Source organism: Antrostomus carolinensis, unplaced genomic scaffold (assembly GCF_000700745.2).
Source record: "Antrostomus carolinensis isolate BGI_N321 unplaced genomic scaffold, ASM70074v2 scaffold3527, whole genome shotgun sequence".
In the NCBI taxonomy this organism is placed as follows: domain Eukaryota; kingdom Metazoa; phylum Chordata; class Aves; order Caprimulgiformes; family Caprimulgidae; genus Antrostomus; species Antrostomus carolinensis.
Genome location: NW_010329310.1, coordinates 335 through 19,152, shown reverse-complemented (window position 1 = coordinate 19,152; position 18,818 = coordinate 335). Strand labels below are relative to the sequence as shown.

Here is an 18,818-nt window from a genome sequence, read left to right as displayed (position 1 = left end):
GCACCTTACCGTACGCTGTCTCTGAGGGTGGCTATAGCTGTATGTAGAGCCTCCAGTTTCACTGCAAGCCAAGTAGGGGGTGACCCTTTCCTGAGCAGCAGCTTCACAGCCTCCACTGCCCCCTCCATCATGCCTACTGCTGACTTATACTGCTCCTCGGAGGGTGGGTGACACACTCGTTTTGCCAGAGGCTGCAGATTTAAGTAAACACGGGACATCATTTATAAAGTTCTACATCAGTGATCAGTCAAGAAAACCCTTTGACAGAGAAGAGCTGTAAGAGTTCCCCTTGCTTTGTGAGGGCTCTTGCCAGCTGACAGGCAGTACAGAGCGTTCAGGTACAATACTGAGGGCCAGGAGTGCACACAACCTTTTTTCTTAGAATATGGAGGACAGCAAGACCATCTTGAACCTCTTTAGATACTTCCCAGAACTGACAGAAATGGACCACAGAGCCCAGAGAGTTTAAAGAAGTGCACATACCTCTCCTGTTGACTCCAGTTCTCCTGCTGCTTTCACAAACTGCGCGCTGCAGGTAATCCTTTCTTGTTTCATGCGTTCTGTTCGTGCTTCTGTTGTCTCTTCTACTTGCCTCCTCTAGGGAGAAAGCCACAAGAGAGGTAACTAAGCCAAGGCAGCATTACCCACCTTTCACAGGCTCAATTTGTGTACCAGAACAAGGGGGAAGGACAGGGAGATCTTAACATGCAGTTCATACTGCATCTAATTTCTCATACACTCTTCTGAGCAGGAGATTGAAGTTATCTCCAACAACTTTGGTGTAGCATCACTGGTATCTATCGATCAATTCTGCTGCTAATTATCTGCTTGTCAAAAACTGCTCACCCAGATAGCTCTGCCATAGGTTACAGCATGAGAAACCCCCCCACACTTTTCCATTGGCTGTGGGCTGAATGAGTAACCATCTGCTCTTAAGATAATTTTTTCTAACATGCAAAAAGGACTAAGGTGTTTCATACATGTTCATTTAACTTTAAGAAACTGATCCAAGAGGAAAGAAATCAAATGGAATGCAATCCCTGTCTTTTTAAGAGACTTCTCTGCTTACAACAATAACTATGCAGTTTAATCATTTTTTTTGTTGTTCAAAGAGGGAAAAGCCAAGCATTTAAATCAAAGCTGGGAAGTACTGAAGAGCAGCGTGCATAGGAACAGCAGTTGTTAATTCTGCCAAGGAAAGCAAGTAGAAAAGTTCAACCAGATCCCAGTTAACAGAACAATTTAATGGCCGTGCAGGTTTAGACACAGACAGTGTACAGCTTCGTTGATGTTGTACACATCTATAATAAAAAAAGCAGCAAAGTGGTTCAACAACATACCTTAGCCAGAAAGCTAACAACTTTGTTCTTACTTTCTTCAGAATTAAGACACTGAGGAACAACATCTTCATGGCTTGTTTCCTGTCAGAAACATTGAGTGAGATTGTTTAGGATGTTCATATTAACAAAGTAAAAAATGGTTCTGTGACGCTCCCTTCCTTGCTGCGACATATGCTTAATTTTCCTTTGCTTCCAGCTCCCAAAATCAGTTATAACTACATCAGCCCTCATTACTTTTGGTGTGCAATAGCATCTGTAATACTAAGATCCAAACTGATCAGTGAAGAGCAATAAACTTTTAAGACAGAAGAATTTCTGCACAACAAAAGTTAACAGAGCCAGAGTTCTGCTCTGCTTACCTCTGCAAAGCGTGTGAATGCCTCCAGCGCGTGCTGCTGGATCAGCCAGGTCTGGTCAGCTAGCAGAGAAGCAAACAAACATGACAACTGGGGTACAACTTGCCTCTGAAAGAGGAACAAACATCTGTCAGTTCCAAAGAGTTAGTTGTGCACATCTTATCCTCATGATTTATTGCTAAAGAATTGCTCTAAGGTCAAGGGACAAGTTTGTGAAATGCAGAAATGCTACTGCCCTGACTAGCAAAAAAAACCAATGTAAGGGAGGTGACATGTTCTGTTCTTTCTTCTTGGAGGTTCAAATGTCAGTCCTTTCTAACTGGTGAGAAGCAACAAGCACATTAAGAACCAAACATCTTACATGCACTCCACATGTCTCGATGAAAAATAAAACTGCCATAGACCATAGTAAGTCTCCAAGATAACTGTCATGACACTCCTGAATGTATTTGATGAGCTTGAGCCTTTAACTTTATATTTAAATAAATAGCATATATATTTTCATCAAAAGACTGAAGATTATCTAAATAAGGCTACAATTATACCTACCTGTGCTTCTTGAGGTATAAACACCTTTCCCATAGAAGAGAGAAAATCCACCATCGTTAGACGAACATGATCTGGGGGATCCAACTGGAAAAGGGAAGACTGCAGTGCAAATACCTGTAGAAAGTAAACCCCAAGGGAGCTCCATCAAACAGACTGCAGGTGAAAACTGTTCTGTCTCACCTTTAAAACTGAGGACGTGGATTTTGGAAAAGTGGACTGGAAACAAAAGGAGGTGTGCTACATGTTGAATAAACTGGCTAGGATAAAGCTGCAGTGTGCATTTTAGAAAGAAATAAGCATGTTCAATAGCACAGCCGTTTATCTCAATTATCCTACAGGGTAATGGGATTCTCAAAAGCAGCATTAACCAAAGTGCCATATACTTGATTTAAAAACCAGGAAAGCAATCAAAGAAGAAATAAAATTAAGGAACCTCTATGTATTAAGAGAAGGCCAGACCATGAAGTAACTCATTTGAGAGTTCAGTAAGTCACAAAGAACTTGGTTTTGATGAAGTAAATTATTCATAGGGAGGTTTTGGTTTGGTTTGTTTTTTTTTTTTACCTGAGTAATCAGTTGAGCGTCTAATGCTTGGATGAAAAATTCCAAAAGGTGGAGTAATAAACACAGTGTCTGCTGGAGACATGGCTCATCTGAGACCTTCAACAGATCACAAGATATTAGTAACATCGCCTTTCAGCTTATGGAGTAACTACTTAAGAAGGAATTTAAAGTTACAGTAGTGTTCCAGAATTCTTAGCCTAACTTCACTTCCATAAAACAACACATCATAAGCAGCAGCAGAAAATATTAAAATAGTCATATCAATATTTCTAGGTACTCATATTTTACAAGACCCTTTTCTTTGATTTTTTAAATTAAGACTATTTCTTATTCCTCATCTCCTTCCTCCACTCACTAAGTTAAGGAGCTAAAGGTTCTCTGAACCACTTCTTTTCACTCATCAGTTGCCAGATGTTTTCACAGAATGGCTGAGGTTGGAAGAGACCTCTGATGGGGCACATTGTTGGCTCTTCTTCACCCTCACTCTCAAACTTTCTTTTTTTATCTGGAGAATGAACTATGACAATCCTTTTTTCTTTACTGCAGTTACAGACATGAACAGGTACACAGTTGCAAGAGATTCACCTTACCCCCTTGTTCTCAAATACTGGAGGAAGGTTACTAGCTCTGTGGGTTTTCACATGCTAAACTCTGTACTGATTAAATCACTGTAAGTTTTGTTCACATTCTAATGAACATTTAAATCAGGCCAAATTTGTAACTGATACGAATCAGAATGAGGTACTACAGATTTCTGGTTAAGCAAGTCTGAATCTGACACTGAGTAACAGATGCAGTAGCAAGGAGCCAGACATGAAACATTCAGGGAAAACTCACTTACAGTTACACTGAACTTTACAGAAATGCTCCAATCCAAGTAAAACAACTTAGTAACAAACACACGATGAAACAGCACTGGCCTCTCAAAGACATGGTGCTTTGGTCACTGCAGCAGCAAACTCTCTTACCTGCTTGGCCTGGAGAAAAGTCCAGAACTGACCAAGCACTGCCAGGATCGTTGCCTGAAGTTCTGCCTCCAAAGTGTCACCAGCAAAATTGCAGGCAGCCAGAAGGACAGAAAGGGCAGTGTTCTAGTAGGAAAAAAATGTGTAAGATGCATAAAAAAAACCCCATGTAAAAGAAACCAAAACCCCAGGCTTATATTAGACATCTAAAATGATACAAGCTGGCACGAAGCCCAACGTGCTGTGTCAGCAGTACAGTACAGCTAATCCACCAGGACACTGGCCAGTAAAGCTTCCAAGCGAGGAAACCACGCGTTACTTGTGCGAGTTTCACACGGTGCTCTGCTCATTAGCTGCACTGGCAGGCGAAAGCTGGCAGCAGATACTTCATGTGGAAGTCTCTGGTTTCTCACACTCCTCTCCTTCGCCAAGGAGACCAGCAAATATCTTTCAGATTTGATGCCGCATAAAAACAGCCAGGACTTTAAAACTTAAAAAGGAATTGTGTGACATGGTGTAAATCAGAAATCCTAAAGAAAAATACATCTGCTGACCCAGAGAGCAAACAACAACTAGAATGACTAATAAACCTCGTGACCTCCACCATCGTCTCCCTCAGATTAGAGGGTCCTAAAACGCTATGTACTAGGAGAAAATATTAAAATGAGAATTATTTTTCATGCATTTGCCAGTTAGGCATGGAAAAAAGCAGTGCAACACACAGAAAAATAGAACTGAGGTAACGGCAACAGAATCCTTACAGTTTGGAAATGCAGAGTTCGTGCATTTTAACAAAGATAGTAAAAGTCTCCTTTACCACAGGCCGGAGCTCTCCCAAAGCGCGCCTGGTGTTCAGCCATCGCCTGCACTGCGCGAGCCCCGCCACGCAGAGCTGACACGCCACTCGTTTCCTAAGATCAGGATTCAGGGCCTTGAGGGATATGTGCTGCCACACAGCCAAGTTCTCCTCCTCTTCTGGAAGAAACTTGTGAGCAAATTCTACCTGCAAACAAAGGTTAATAGGAACTAAGCAGAAAGAAGACTATTTGATAACCTGTCAGAAAGCTGAGAAGCCAAAATGCGCTACCAAAATGTTTAAAAACTTTTGTTTAAATAAAATCCAACTTTTTCTATAAAAACCTTATAAAACTGCCACATCCCTTGTCACATATAGGACATCAGAATGATTAAGGAACTTCACCTTGGTTGTTTTTATAAAAGAGCACATGTGCACAAATCAGGATCCACTATGACAAAGTGATACCAAGTACAACATCAAGTACAGCCAAGCGAGCACTCACCATCCCGCCATTTCTGAAGAAGATATTTTAGCACAGGCTACTTATTTAAATCTATTAAAGACAGAAGATGCTGCTGCTATACTTGCCTGGTGATCTGGAGCCATCAAGAACAGCATACGCTTCAGCAGAACACCCAAGGCAGAGACCTGGTAACAGTCACTGGGCCAAGACTTTATCTGAGTTAGGAAAACGGGGAATGCGTCTGATTAAATTAAGAAAAAAACCATCACCACTCAGCAAACAAATTCTATGCAGAATGGTCTGAGGGCTGTTATGTGGGGTCACAGCAGTAACACTAAATAAAGCAATGCAGGACAGGCTGGAAATACTAGGCATACTGCTTTGCATTTTCAGAGTACTGCTTTTGTTCAGCCTGGAGAAGAGAAGGCTCCGGGGAGACCTTCCAGCAGCCTTCCAATACCTGAAGGAGGCCTACAAGAAAGCTGGGGAAGGACTTTTCATAAGGGCAGTTAATGATAAAACAAGGGGAAATGGGTTTAAACTGAAAGAAGGGAGGTTTAGATGAGATATTAGGAAGAAGTTCTTCACTGTGAGGGTGGTCAGACACTGGCCCAGGTTGCCCAGAGAAGCTGTGGCTGCTCCTCCCTGGAAGTGTTGAAGGCCAGGCTGGATGAGGCTTTGGGCAACCTGGTCTAGTGGAAGGTGTCCCTGCTGATGGCAGGGGGGGTGGAACTGGATGATCTTTAAGGTCCCTTCCAATCCAAACCATTCTATGATTCTATGATTAACCCAATTTGAGGAATTAAAAAAATCCCAATACTGGATTTGGAAAAAGACAAAACTCCTGTCTTTGTGCATGTAGAAAGTTTGCCAGGAGAACCAGGATTAAAACTGGTGCTGAACTGCAAACATCACTGTGCTTCTTACCAAGTGGGCAATCACAACAACGTGGTGAGCGCACAGTTCAGCTGTTCCATACCTGGAATGTGAGAGAGAGACAGAAGCTTGTGAGTTTGTACTTCCTACTCTTTTATAGACTAAATATTATAAATCTTGTCTGAGAGATGGCCATTTTCTCTAACATATTTAAACTTGATATGCACAGACACATTTACTTGAGAGAACTGATCCAAAAAAACAATTATTCAATAATAGAAAAGGTATGTTCCCCTTACTTACATGAATGTAAAAATGGCTAAGCCATTTCTGCTCCTAATTTTTAAAATACACTCTATATCTGAAAATAATCTTAATTCTGGGACAAATTTTTTCTTTTAAAAAAAAAAGTCTCTCTCAAGGAATTATGTACAGCAACAGAACTAACTGGATCTGTGGAATCCTGCTTGGCCTGCAATAAAAACATCTCACCGGGCAAGGAAGCACCATGAGTCCATTGCTAACAGAGACGTGATCATACTAGAACCCAGCACAGCATCCAGCAGAGCATACTCCTGAGGAGAAAATATGCACATAAATTAATGCAGAAGCAGATTGCAGGCCTACTATTACTTTTACTCCACTAGTTAGCATAAAACCTAGTCAGATTTTCAAGCTTATAGAATTTAAAATGTTTTAAGAACTTATTTTCATACTCTGTGTCCAGCTACACCACCAAACAAGCACCTACACCTTTAGTTTTGCATACTTTGAACATAGAGGTACATTTCATTTCAATGGGCTGAGGATCCTTCACCTTTCAAAACCTGTCATCATGTGCATCCCTTCTTCGTAAGGCAACTTTTATGAAAAAGGCTGGTTTTTTGGGTTTTGTTGGGGTTTTTTTAAACCAATATATTGCCAATTTTCTTGGCAGCTTACTGAAAACCAAACAAAACCTTTTCCTCTTTTAGGAACACAAGTTTTATCTGAAAGAAGAACGTAGCATTCAGAAAACAACCCCCTAAATTAGGGCTGTAGTTTTTGTGACAGCTCTTAACTTTGTAATGGTTTACATTTATTTAGAGGTTCTTTTGTCTTATGTGCAGTAAAAAATGAAAAACTTTTAAAACATCATATAATGTTATTCAAAGCCCAGAATACTCGTCTGAAGTAGAAAATACTGCTTCTTACCATTTTATGGTATGTTCTTAGCTGGAATCACAACCATAGAATCTACTCTAAATATTAAATGCAACCTTATTACTTCACAGTATAGACTAATAAAACCAGGTAAAGTTAATGCAAGTTGAATACTGCACAAAAGAAAGCACTGAACTTTTATAGCAACTTTACTCCTCTCCCTCCCAAAGAGAACAAACATTTCCACCACCACTGAGGTTCTCAAGAACTTGTATGAGGCTTTATTCTCCCCTTTCCCACAAGTGACATTTGCTGTATAACTGAACTCCAGTCACGTAACTGGAGCTTTCCACAGAACTACTTCGTGCCTGAGCATCTCTTCAGAGCTAGATCATTAGAAAGAACTCACTCTTTTTTAAATAGGACCTATGCATCACAAAGGCTGAAGAGATGAGAAGCAAAAACCAATCTTACCAGTTGAGGAAAGTGTGATGGGAGTGTGGAAGCAATGAAAGAGCACAGGTGGACACAGACATAGTGATACAGGGTGATGGGAACTGCTGGCTGTCCTGTACTGGTCACTTCTGGCAAGCACACAGGGAGAGAAAGCTCACCAGAACATTGCTGGAAACGGAAGAAGAGAGCTGAAAACAAAGACAGGCTGCAAGAGTGAAAAAAAAAGACTGGGTTACAGATATGCAAATCCCAAGTCCTGCAAACAACATCTGTACAACAGAATCTCTCTCTCTCTCTGACCAAAAAAGGTGGCAGTAACTTCAGTGCTTTTACACTAGGTTTACATTTCTTGACTACCTTCTTCTTTTTCAAATTCAGGTGATTATTACAGGGTTCAGGCATAAAAATGCAAGATTTTAAATCGGTGAAATATCAACAAATTATACACACATCTGTCTCTCTTCTTATCTTGGAAGTAGTCTAAATAGCATTCCTTTCCTGGAAAAACAGAGACATCTCTGGCTCTGTATCCTTTGCTCCCGAAGCACTGAACATCAGATCTCATTTTTCTCAGCATCTATAGAGTCTGACAAATTTTAGTATTCAGTTGTGAGAGAAACCCCAACAACTGAGCCCCTCTTGTTTGCCTGTATAGACTGATCTTTGTGATAAAGAATTAGAGTGAAAACCTTTTTAGTACCTTTTTCCTGTGACCCAGAGAGTCTGCACTTCTTCAGGCTGAGAGGACAGCTTGTCCATTACAGTAATCAGGATGAGACACTGGGGCAGCTGCTGCTCAGGAGGGAGATCTGTAGAAGTTTTTTTAAAGTATGATGCTAAATATATATTGTATGTAAATCAGCTTTTAAGCAGGTGACAAACAATGAACAACTGGTGAAACATAAAAGTTCACAGTAAAACAATTTTAAAAAATCACTTATAGACACGGCTTCCAGGTTGCCCAAGGAAGTTGTGGATGCCCCCTCCCTGGAAGTGTTCAAGGCCAGGCTGGATGAGGCTTTGAGCAACCTGGTCTAGTGGAAGGTGTCCCTGCTGATGGCAGGGGGGTTGGAACTGGATGATCTTTAAGGTCCCTTCCAATCCAAACCATTCTATGATTCTATAAGAGGCTGTGCTCCTAAGAGGCAGCACAACCATCTCAGAACTATGACATATTGGTCAGGGCAGAAATGACAAAAAGGTGATCATTCTTCAGTTTCAAGGCATTCTACTTTCCACAGAAAATAATTAATTTAGGAAAAATAACTGCCTTCCCCCACCAACAGAACAGGAGAAAAATTTCAGCCTACTTTGAAAGTTCATGACAAACGTGGATTGAAATTATGCAGAACAGCAGAATTGATAGGATTTCTGTCAACCAGATTAATATGGAAGTTACTGCAAGTACTTTGGAAAAGATGCATTCAGTAGCAACATCGAATCATAGAATGGTTTGGATTGGAAGGGACCTTAAAGATCATCCAGTTCCAACCCCCCTGCCATCAGCAGGGACACCTTCCACTAGACCAGGTTGCTCAAAGCCTCATCCAGCCTGGCCTTAAACACTTCCAGGGAGGAGCAGCCACAGCTTCTCTGGGCAACCTGGGCCAGTGTCTGACCACCCTCACAGTGAAGAATTTCTTCCAAATATCTAATCTAAACCTCCCCTCTTTCAGCTTAAACCCATTTCCCCTTGTTCTGTCATTAACTGCCCTTATGAAAAGTCCTTCCCCAGCTTTCTTGTAGCCCCTTCAGGTACTGGGAGGCCGCTATAAGATCTCCCCGGAGCCTTCTCTTCTCCAGGCTGAACAGCCCCAACTCTCTCAGCCTGTCCTCATAGGAGAGGTGCTCCAGCCCTCGCAGCATCCTCATGGCCTTTTCTGGACATGTTCTAGCTGCTCCATGTCTCTCTTGTGTTGAACTATCTATCTGTTCTGAGAGTCATCTGAGTTAGCATGCAACTAGCTGTATCATGGCATTTACAAAAAAAATAGAGGTAAACAAACCAGTACAGAATACTGCTTGTGGTCCAGAAAGTCAGAATATCAATCCTGATCCCTTAGAGATGTTTACACAGTACTAGAGCAGTGGTAGCTGTATTTTAAACCCACCTAACTTTTCACTTAACACTTGCTCCATAAAAGGGCTAAAGGGAAGAAGCTGGTTGATGAGAGGGTCCAGAGCCACTAGAAAAACCCGGGATATTTCATCTCGATGAACTTCCAAGATCTCTGGAGCATAAAGACTGGGAGGAAATTTGCTGAGGGGGGATGAAAAAAAACAGTTAAATATTCTCAGTAACACTGCTTTTCAAAACAACTACAAAAAGGCAAATTCATTATTTCCTTGTTATTGTAAAATGACAGAAAAGGCTCCCCATTTTAGAGCATCTATTTTAGCCTGAGACTTACAACTCTGCATCCAGCCTTTAAGCATCACAATCCAATATTTTATTAAACACTGAAAGAAAACCTTACAAGCTCACAGAAAATGCATGTAAAATACATAACATCTATAAGAAGAAATATACTGAATCACAAAAAAAGTCAAGCAATGAAAAGCCCAGAAAACACCTATATACACAATCTGACACTCATTAATGTGACAGCACTAATTTAGCACATGGCACTAATTAAAGGATACCACAAGTTCCTTGAAGAGGAAAAAAAACTCTGGGCAATAAAATAAAAAAATAAGTGATATGAGAATAAAGCAAAAGAGATGATGAAATGAAAACCTTCTATGCTTGCAGCTGATAAAGAGACATTAAGAATGCTACCTTCTTGCTCAAAAAGCCTGCTCAGTTTTGCTGAGTGAACAGAAGTTTACAACCTGCCACTTGAGAAAGATACACAAGGTAAGTAAAGTTAGAAAAGGGAACTCATTAAAAAAAAAATCCCCTCGATCCTGCAGTGAAACATGCAGTGAACTCATGTGCACATCTCGCCACAGAACCTGGTTTCAATTCCAAAAGGACTGAAATCAGCCCTCTGCGCTCTCCCTTGTTCTTCCCCACTGCAGCAAATAGAGCCAGATTTTTGACAGCAGAATGATAAGCTGCTTGCAGACTGTTATGCTTTATTAGCATAACATTAAAAATGCATTTGCTTATGGGAGAACCAGAGAATCCTTTTGGGTGATTTCACAAGATTATAAACACAACAGTAAAGCTATGAAAAATTTCAGGATGCTCTGTTTCTGATCCGCTCTCCCTTCAGGACAAATGTTTCCATATTTTGTCTTAAAGTTGAAACCATCTGTCAAATTATTGCTGCTGACACCTGCATTTAGTCTTGGGTTTGGTTTTTTGTCTTTCACTAGAATGTAAGATAGAAAAAAAAAAAAAGTAGCAGGGCAAAACAGAAAGGAATTGGGATTAGTAGAGAATGGTAATTGTGAATTGCCTTGACTTTGCCGAATGTGACTAACACCAGACTACTGTTTGTTTCAAAGTGGAAGGTACGCTGCTGGGTTGCTCTGGTTTAGCTCTGCCTAACTGCTTCATTGCAAGGTGACAGAAGGGCAAATCCTACCTTCAGGAATTTCGACTTTAGGAACAAGAATTTCCAAATGAAATTGCATAAATAGACCCAGTATCCAAGGCAATCAGTCTGCATATTCTACACATAACTTGTGAAGAAATGTTGACGTCATCGAGTTAGTGACTTGTCAATATTGGACACTCTGAGCACTGATCAAGAAGGTGTTTAAGGTAACCAGTACCACAAAAAAGTGTCCAATTCATTAAAAAACATTTTTTTAGATTTTTGTACATGAAAAAAGAAAGGAATGACTCTGAAACAAGAACTGTTACTTTTATATCTCACAATACCTGCAACTTTAAGAATGCAATATGGAGATGTTATTAAGATACTATCAGTAATCACTTATTTGTACTTCACTCACCTGTATATCTGAAGAAAGAGCTGGTGCAACTGAGAGCACGAATCAGAGAAGAAAGAAAGAAATTCCTGCAAAAGCCATTAATTTTGAATGGTACTTTTAATATAAAATACATGACTTAATACACTTTATTTCTGTTCTGCTATATTGGTGTGTAAAGTACTGCACTATCAGTTACGTTCTAACAATCCACAGCACAAAGCAAATGCAAAGCAAACAATACACAAAGTATTCCTAAGATTAATTACACTACATGTATATATATATTGTAGATACAACAATTAACATTTATAGGCTTATTTTAAAAAATTAGAAAGTGCAGTTGCAATAGCCAAAGAGAGCTGCAGAAATCTGAAGTGCTCTCATATGTGCTGTAAGGCTGTTTTATCTTGTCAAGATGATATTTACTTTGTGCAAAAAAACCCCAAACAAACAAAAAAAAAACCCCAAAAAACAACCCCCTGCTTTTACCCCGTGGGACAAAACAGATGCAGAATGCACCATCACTGCTGGCCCTAGAGAGCAAAATTTTTTTCACATACTTTTTTAAAGTGGGTAGATTTACAGCATTTCTTCTAATAATGAGGAAAATAAAGCACAGGAACGAAGTGAAAGGGCCAGGGGAGGAGCAGGAAGTTAGTGTCAGAGCTCACAACAGCACACAGGCACTTCTCCCAACCAGTGCCGCACTGTTTTCAGTTGTTGAAGTGAGGAACAATTCTGCAAACTTAGCAACAGGTTTCATCTGCTTAATTTTTCCAGGTAAAGTTACTATTGCACTGACTCAAGGCTGCCTGTAAAGACTGGACATCTCCTACCAACTCCTCAGTGACATTGCTTGTAACAGCTTCTTCTTCTTGTTTGTTTTGCTGTTAAATCACAGCAACAGCCCTGCATAGGCTTGTGAGTATATACAGGTGGGAGAATTATAAGCAGGTTATGCATGGATGTTAATTATGCCACCCATATGGTATAGTCACAAATTGTAAAGTTATTATGCAGTAAAAAGTTATTACATTTGCAGACTAGAGGCTTAAATTTAATACTAACACATAATTCATTTTTAAAACCCACCTTGGTGTAGTGTACAAGGGAATTAGCAAAGAACCTGCACAGCTTGACTGTCTTCTGGAACAGCCTGAGGTCAATGCCCTCCTGTCCAAAAAAAAAAAAAAAAGCAGTTCTAAAACTTAATATAACAGAGTAATACAATAAAAAAGAAAGTTAGATTGCTAACAGTGTTCCAAACCTATTTCAAACTTGATTCTCTCCAGACTCTGCAGCTATGAGGGAAAAACTTTAGAAATCTTCAGTATGCCTCAATGTTTTTATAGCAATATTCAGAATTGAAACATTATCTTTTGATTGATCTTGGGATATTGTCAGTTTAGGAAATAAAATAAATTCCTATAGAGTATGATGGAAACTTATTTTCAGCACCTCACTAAAACATCCCCAATCTAAACAAAGTTATGGGCCTCATTTTCACGTGGTTTCAAAAGAACAAGGTATTCTGCCTAGCACATGAAGTAAAACAAACGCCACCAACTGTCCCCAAACCACTCCAAGCAAAAATACAAAAATAGAGCACAAAGAACTTCTCCTCAAGTTCAAGGGCAGCTCTGGGAGCTTTTTAATTCACCTGTATCTCTGACATCTTCATTTGCTCGGCCAGTTGCAAACAGGAGTGAAATGAAAGCAGCGTGTCCTTGCACAGGCCACCGAGGATGTCACTGTGTTTCAGATGACACTGCAGCACAGAGTGATGCTTCAGGCTTTGTCTAAAAGACAACAATATATCCAGATGTTTAACTGTCAGAAGTGATCATGCAATGAATTAGTACAAATCCAAATAACTAATTCTTCTATTTAGGTTTTTATACAACACTAATTGGTGCAATATCCATGTACACTGAGACCATAAAATTAGAGAGAGCAACCCTCTTCATAGCCATGACTGAAACACAGAGAGGCAGGATGGAAGCGCAAGACAGCACAACTCCCGCCAAAAACGCCAACAAAATTGCAGGTCAGACCTCTTCAGATTATTCAGACAATGGTGTTTCAAATTTTCCTCTGTATTGTAATACAAAAAGTCAAGCTTCTATTATTTTGTCACATATGATTCCTAACTAGCTTCACTGATGGAACCTTTAATGCTAGTTACTAGCTAAATTTTAAAATAAATTTCTAAATTTCCTTACTAGCTAAATCCTAAATTGAATTATCCAATTTCAATTTTATTTGAAACTCTGAATATAAAGCTATTGAAACGCTGGTCATTTAAAATTACAGTCTGTTTATATTACAATAAAATCCAAAGAGTTCAATGACGTACTTGATTATGAACTTCCACGTGTTGGCATGAAGAGCATGGTCCATATTGGAAATGACAGAGCATATCTCCAGCACAGTGTGGATTACTAAGGAGGAAATAACAACAGCTGAGTTAAATCAGATCTGTGAGTTCACAGCTACGCTCCTCTCCTAGGAAGAGAGCAGCAATCACAAGCACTAGAGAATAACTACCACATTGACACCGAATCAGGATAAGGGCTCAGTGCTTCAGTGCTGCCCCTTTCCTACAAACCTACACAACACGCCCCATCCCGCAGAGAAAGGTTCAGGAGAAAAATGGAAATATTTCAAGCTGCAAAATGCTGCTTTCTGAAAGGCTGGTCAGGAGAGCAGGAACTCAGCATGCTCAGAACTCTGTCTTAAAAATTCAAATGTACTCTCTATAGGAAAAAAGACTGAACAAGACTTTAAAAAGCGTTAGATCCACATATACCTGACACCATATCTGTGATGTTATCTTCAGTAGAAGCAGAGCCTATGGAAATCACATCTAGTAGTTCCATCAGCTGCTTCTGAAGAGAGTAAGTTTCCTTGAACATAGCTTGTAGGAGGTCAGAAATCAAGTGCAGATGCCCACAGTACACTGATTCACTGTCCTGTAGGAAACGAGGCAGAAGAGGTTTAGAAAAACAAAAAGTTCAGGAATCACAGCCTGATTTTTCACATGCTGAAAATGTCAGGAGCTTTGTCATACATTTCACTGGAAAAAAAGAACAAGGCATAGACATTCCTACTTTTAACTCAATACACAGGCAGGTAGCTTCTGACACCAACCCCTGTTCCCTAAATATAAAATGCTGTTCACCTGCAGCCTCATCAACAACTAATGAAGTCTGCCTGGCTCTAGTGAGTTCAGTGGGCTTTGGATTCGGCCTCCATGCATGAACCTAATTGAGATCATTTCTGAACAAAACAGGACAAGGTTATCAACAAAGGAAGTAGAATTCCAAACATTTCCCAACACTCTGAAATCAGAATTGTTAAATAAAGGTATGGCACCTGAGTTCAAGTCCTGGCAGGGAGGACTGCTCTGAATGTTCCCATAAGAAAGAAAAATTGATAAGTGAAAATGGAGGCTGACCAAAAGCTATTGTGTCCTTATGACAACCTTGTTTTATAGGAAATAAAGGAACAGGGAATTCCTGTTGCATCTGAAAATGCAGATCTGAACCTGGTATACGTTACTCCTCACAACCAAGATAAGGATCCTAATCACAACTTTCAACCCACTTTGGAACTTGCATAGAAATAAGGTAAGTGGCACCATTTTGGTAACCATTTGTAGCTCCAAAGATACCACAGCTATCAGAAGTGCACAGATGTCACAGAGAGCCCAAACTCATAAGCAAACTGTTAAATTGATATTGATGTAAAATATGGGGATAGCACAGTCTGTGCCTCTCCCTGCCAGGTCAGATTTGCTCAGCAGACAGGTGAAAAATCATCTTTGGACTTGTGCACTACGTACATTCTGTAAAGTATTTAACAACTAAACTTAAATTATAAAAAATAATAATTCAACAACAATACTATTTCAGAATAGGATCTTCTTGCAAAGGCAGTGTTTCCTAAAAGCCAACCAGTAAATTTTCTGCTTCTAGCACAGACGTACCTTGCAGTGTGTAAATGTGTTCTTTATTACATAGAGGACAGAGGATGGAAGGCTGCGGATGCTCTCCAGAGGCACGCACTCTTGCAGTGTGCAGATGTATCGTACACAGCCAGTCAGCGTTTCCAACAGTTGCACCACAGTCTTAAAACAAGAATAAACAACAACAATCAGTGTTTTTCACTCCTGCAATAATTTCAAAAGCATCTTTTTTTTTTTTAGCTAAATTGCACCGAGATTTTTATGGCATTTAAAGTTCACTGCTATTTGCATAAATAAGTAGCTTGTTAAAGAATTGAATGAGGGTCCATAAAATAGTATCAAGCAATTCCAAGTGTTTTATCTGATACCATATACTCTTTGAAAGTTTCATATTTTTTTTACTACTGTTCTCAATTTACAAAAGTTTTAAAACTCTGAATTAAGTGACTGTATAAACAGGTGCCAGATTCACTTTTTAAATATGGAGAATCACATTCCATCTGCACTAGAGAATTAGAGATTTTTTTTTTTTTTTTTAATTCTGATTAGCACCACACACTAAAGGTAATCAAATCATTCACAAAATTTTAATTCAACTGCAGGAAGTTCAAATTATATTTTAACCAGCTGGTTAGTAGCTAATGAAAACATTCTAAAAAATCTCTTTATTGTTTCAGTAAAATCAAAGAATAATGTAAACATTTGTTTGACAACTTATTTCATGGGACTTGCCTGTAAAAGATTCCGTACAGTACTGCATAACTCTGTATTCTGGCTGGTTAATCCTTTGGCCTCGCTCGATAATTCATACATCAAGTTATCAAAGAACCGTAGAGTCTGTCAGAACAAAACAAAACTTACAGCCTTTTATTTATAAATGTACACACACAAACAGCAACACCATCCTGTATCTGCTTGTTTCCTTGGCATGGAGTCCTGGGCTACTGAGATAACTCACAGGAGAAAATAACACTTTCTAGTATTTGAATCATAAAGCATGATACACCAGGAAGCAAAAACCATCTTACAGACAGAAGCTATAGTAGCTGTTACTTTCTATAAAATCTAATAGTAAAACAAGCTTGCTATCTCAGCAGGTGTCCCTGCTGATGACAGGGGGGTTGGAACTTGATGATCTTTAAGGTCCCTTCCAATCCAAACTATTCTATGATTCTATTCTATGATCTAATGTAAAATATATACCTCATTCCACCAAAGATTTTTTACTTGGTTAAAACCACACCACTTTAAAAGGATTTTCATGTTGTCTCAGAAATATTGTTGTTTGTTGAGAATGATAATTAACAGTTTGAATACATAAAGAAATAAACATGGATGATCTACAAACAATAATAACTTCTACTTTGGTTAAGGTCCTTGGATATTTTACGAGTGTTACTGCTGAGTCTGCAAAGACAGCGAGGGGCTTCCAGGCACGTGCAGGATACAACGTAAACTGGTATGGTACAGTAATCCTTGTTCAGGATATGCAAAATAGGAGACATTCTTCTTGTAATCTTTAAAATCTGGTACAGGATGTAAAATAAGGAAAATGGAAATCAAGTGGCCATTTTTACTGTCTTCTTAAACTATACAAGTTGAGGCCTGAAACTTAAATCAGTAATTCGGCGCCGCTTTACTTCAGTTAAAATGTTAGCACAGAAGGATTTCAATACAACTGCAGCAAAAAATTCTCCATCATTTAATCAAAAAAGATAACATATGTTATGCTAGTATGGTCTAAAAGTTTATTCCCTAATTATCCACAAATTTTGCAACATTTATTCATGATATATGAGTGTTAGATTCTTCAGGTTTTTTGTCCGAGAGGCAACCTCAGGTAAAAATTCTCCACCTTGGTCATTTTACAAAAAGCTCAATTTTGTCAAAAAAGAAATAAATCCCAATTCTATTACTTAATCTAGAAAGTAGAACATATGTTCTATCCTCTCCCCACTGTAAAGAATGGTAACAATCACAGAAATTATCCAACACAAAATGGTTAAAACTTTTAAAGGGTAAAATTTTTATTTCAAGCTTTGTATCCAAAACAATAATTATATCATGAGACCTCAAAAAAGAATCCCTGCATGCTAAGCAGGTTTCTAGCACTGGACTGACTGGAAGTTTAACATTTAATTGAAGCTCTCATACCTTAGGTAATACTTTTGAGAAAAAAGTTTGTTCCAAATCTGTGAGGCTGATATGGGGCAAAAACATTTCAGTCAGGATCCTCAAAACACCTGCAAAGCAAAACATTTATAAAATGTTAGAGAATAAAAACACATGGTTATCAAAAATACCTGGTAGTGACCTATCAGATGAAATAAAGAACTGCATCAAGCAGAAACAGATCAGGTATTTCATTTTGAGAGGGGCAACAAAACATTTGCCACATATGCCTTATCTGAAAAATCAAGTAACAATAACAGCTGCAACATGTATAAACCCATCAATAATAGATAGCATCACACCTGACAACACTCAGTTGAAGGCTTAGGACAATCGCTTGCCCATCGAACCAGAATTTTCCATATTCCAAACTGCAAATAGTGGCACATTTAATACGTTGGGTGACACTAATATGCAACTTAACAGTGAATATTGGCACGACTCAAACAGTTACATATCAGCCTCATTTTCTTATCACTGTCAGGTAGTCCTGACAGAAGCATCCTTCTTTGAAGTATCTAAAGAACAGAAGCAGCAGGAAGGATAAAGCAGCTTAACACGCACAGCTTCTTTACAGTCTTTTATAAAGATTTTTCAACATGCAATTTGTATAACATGCATGGTCCAGCAGGATTGCTGAAGACCATGAAAGTCACTAATTATAGTGACTATAATATATATATTATAATATATAGCATAAATATTTTTAAATAGTGCAGAATTTATAATGTATTCGCAGTACAGTGATGAGTAGGAAGAAGAGGCACTTCTTGGTTGCTACTTACGAATATGCTCAGTCCAGTCTTCAGACTCTTGATACATAGAGTAAAAACGTTAAAGAAATTCAAACTCATTCTGATATCAAGGTTATCTTTACAGCATCCACAGAAGCCGCAGTGACTTCTCACAAGCTGTCCCCATCTGTGGTATGGAATTGGCGGGGATGTTCCATAACTGATGAGGGCAGATATATGTCATTACATGCATTATCTTCAGGAGTGTTTCTGCAATGTATTGGGAGAGGGAGTCTTGGGGTTTTTTGTTTGTTTGTTGAGCTTTTGGGTTTTTTCCTTGGGAGATTTTGGATTTGGGGGGGGGGGTTTTCGGAGAGGGCTGTGTCCTTAGAGTGATAAATGAACCACACTCGTATTTTCTACTGTGAATCTTTTATTTCACTGAAGGGCTGTACTCATTTCAAGCAATATACCCAACACCCAGCTTTTCTCTGCTGTATCACAAAGGTGACACCACTTTCCCTCCCACATATTTACTTCAACTGTATA

The 18,818-nt window shown here is 39.1% G+C and overlaps 1 protein-coding gene across 1 annotated transcript in view; it reads right to left on the bottom strand.

The window, feature by feature from the left end:
• Positions 1-5: 5 nt before the first annotated feature.
• The window catches only part of FIRRM (FIGNL1 interacting regulator of recombination and mitosis), a 19,085-nt gene continuing 272 nt past the window's right edge, over positions 6-18,818 (bottom strand). The window contains exons 2-24 of the mRNA XM_010172494.1: positions 18,321-18,360; positions 17,518-17,606; positions 16,096-16,200; positions 15,385-15,525; positions 14,206-14,368; positions 13,753-13,837; positions 13,057-13,195; positions 12,489-12,569; positions 11,418-11,482; positions 9,623-9,771; positions 8,212-8,320; positions 7,530-7,716; positions 6,405-6,487; positions 5,964-6,015; positions 5,162-5,251; positions 4,592-4,777; positions 3,778-3,900; positions 2,810-2,905; positions 2,246-2,359; positions 1,700-1,804; positions 1,341-1,421; positions 484-597; positions 6-191 (exon numbers count right to left, since the gene is read on the bottom strand). Of these exons, the coding sequence (XP_010170796.1) occupies positions 6-191; positions 484-597; positions 1,341-1,421; positions 1,700-1,804; positions 2,246-2,359; positions 2,810-2,905; positions 3,778-3,900; positions 4,592-4,777; positions 5,162-5,251; positions 5,964-6,015; positions 6,405-6,487; positions 7,530-7,716; positions 8,212-8,320; positions 9,623-9,771; positions 11,418-11,482; positions 12,489-12,569; positions 13,057-13,195; positions 13,753-13,837; positions 14,206-14,368; positions 15,385-15,525; positions 16,096-16,200; positions 17,518-17,606; positions 18,321-18,360 (2,583 nt within the window). The remainder of the gene's footprint in view (positions 192-483; positions 598-1,340; positions 1,422-1,699; positions 1,805-2,245; positions 2,360-2,809; positions 2,906-3,777; positions 3,901-4,591; positions 4,778-5,161; positions 5,252-5,963; positions 6,016-6,404; positions 6,488-7,529; positions 7,717-8,211; positions 8,321-9,622; positions 9,772-11,417; positions 11,483-12,488; positions 12,570-13,056; positions 13,196-13,752; positions 13,838-14,205; positions 14,369-15,384; positions 15,526-16,095; positions 16,201-17,517; positions 17,607-18,320; positions 18,361-18,818) is intronic.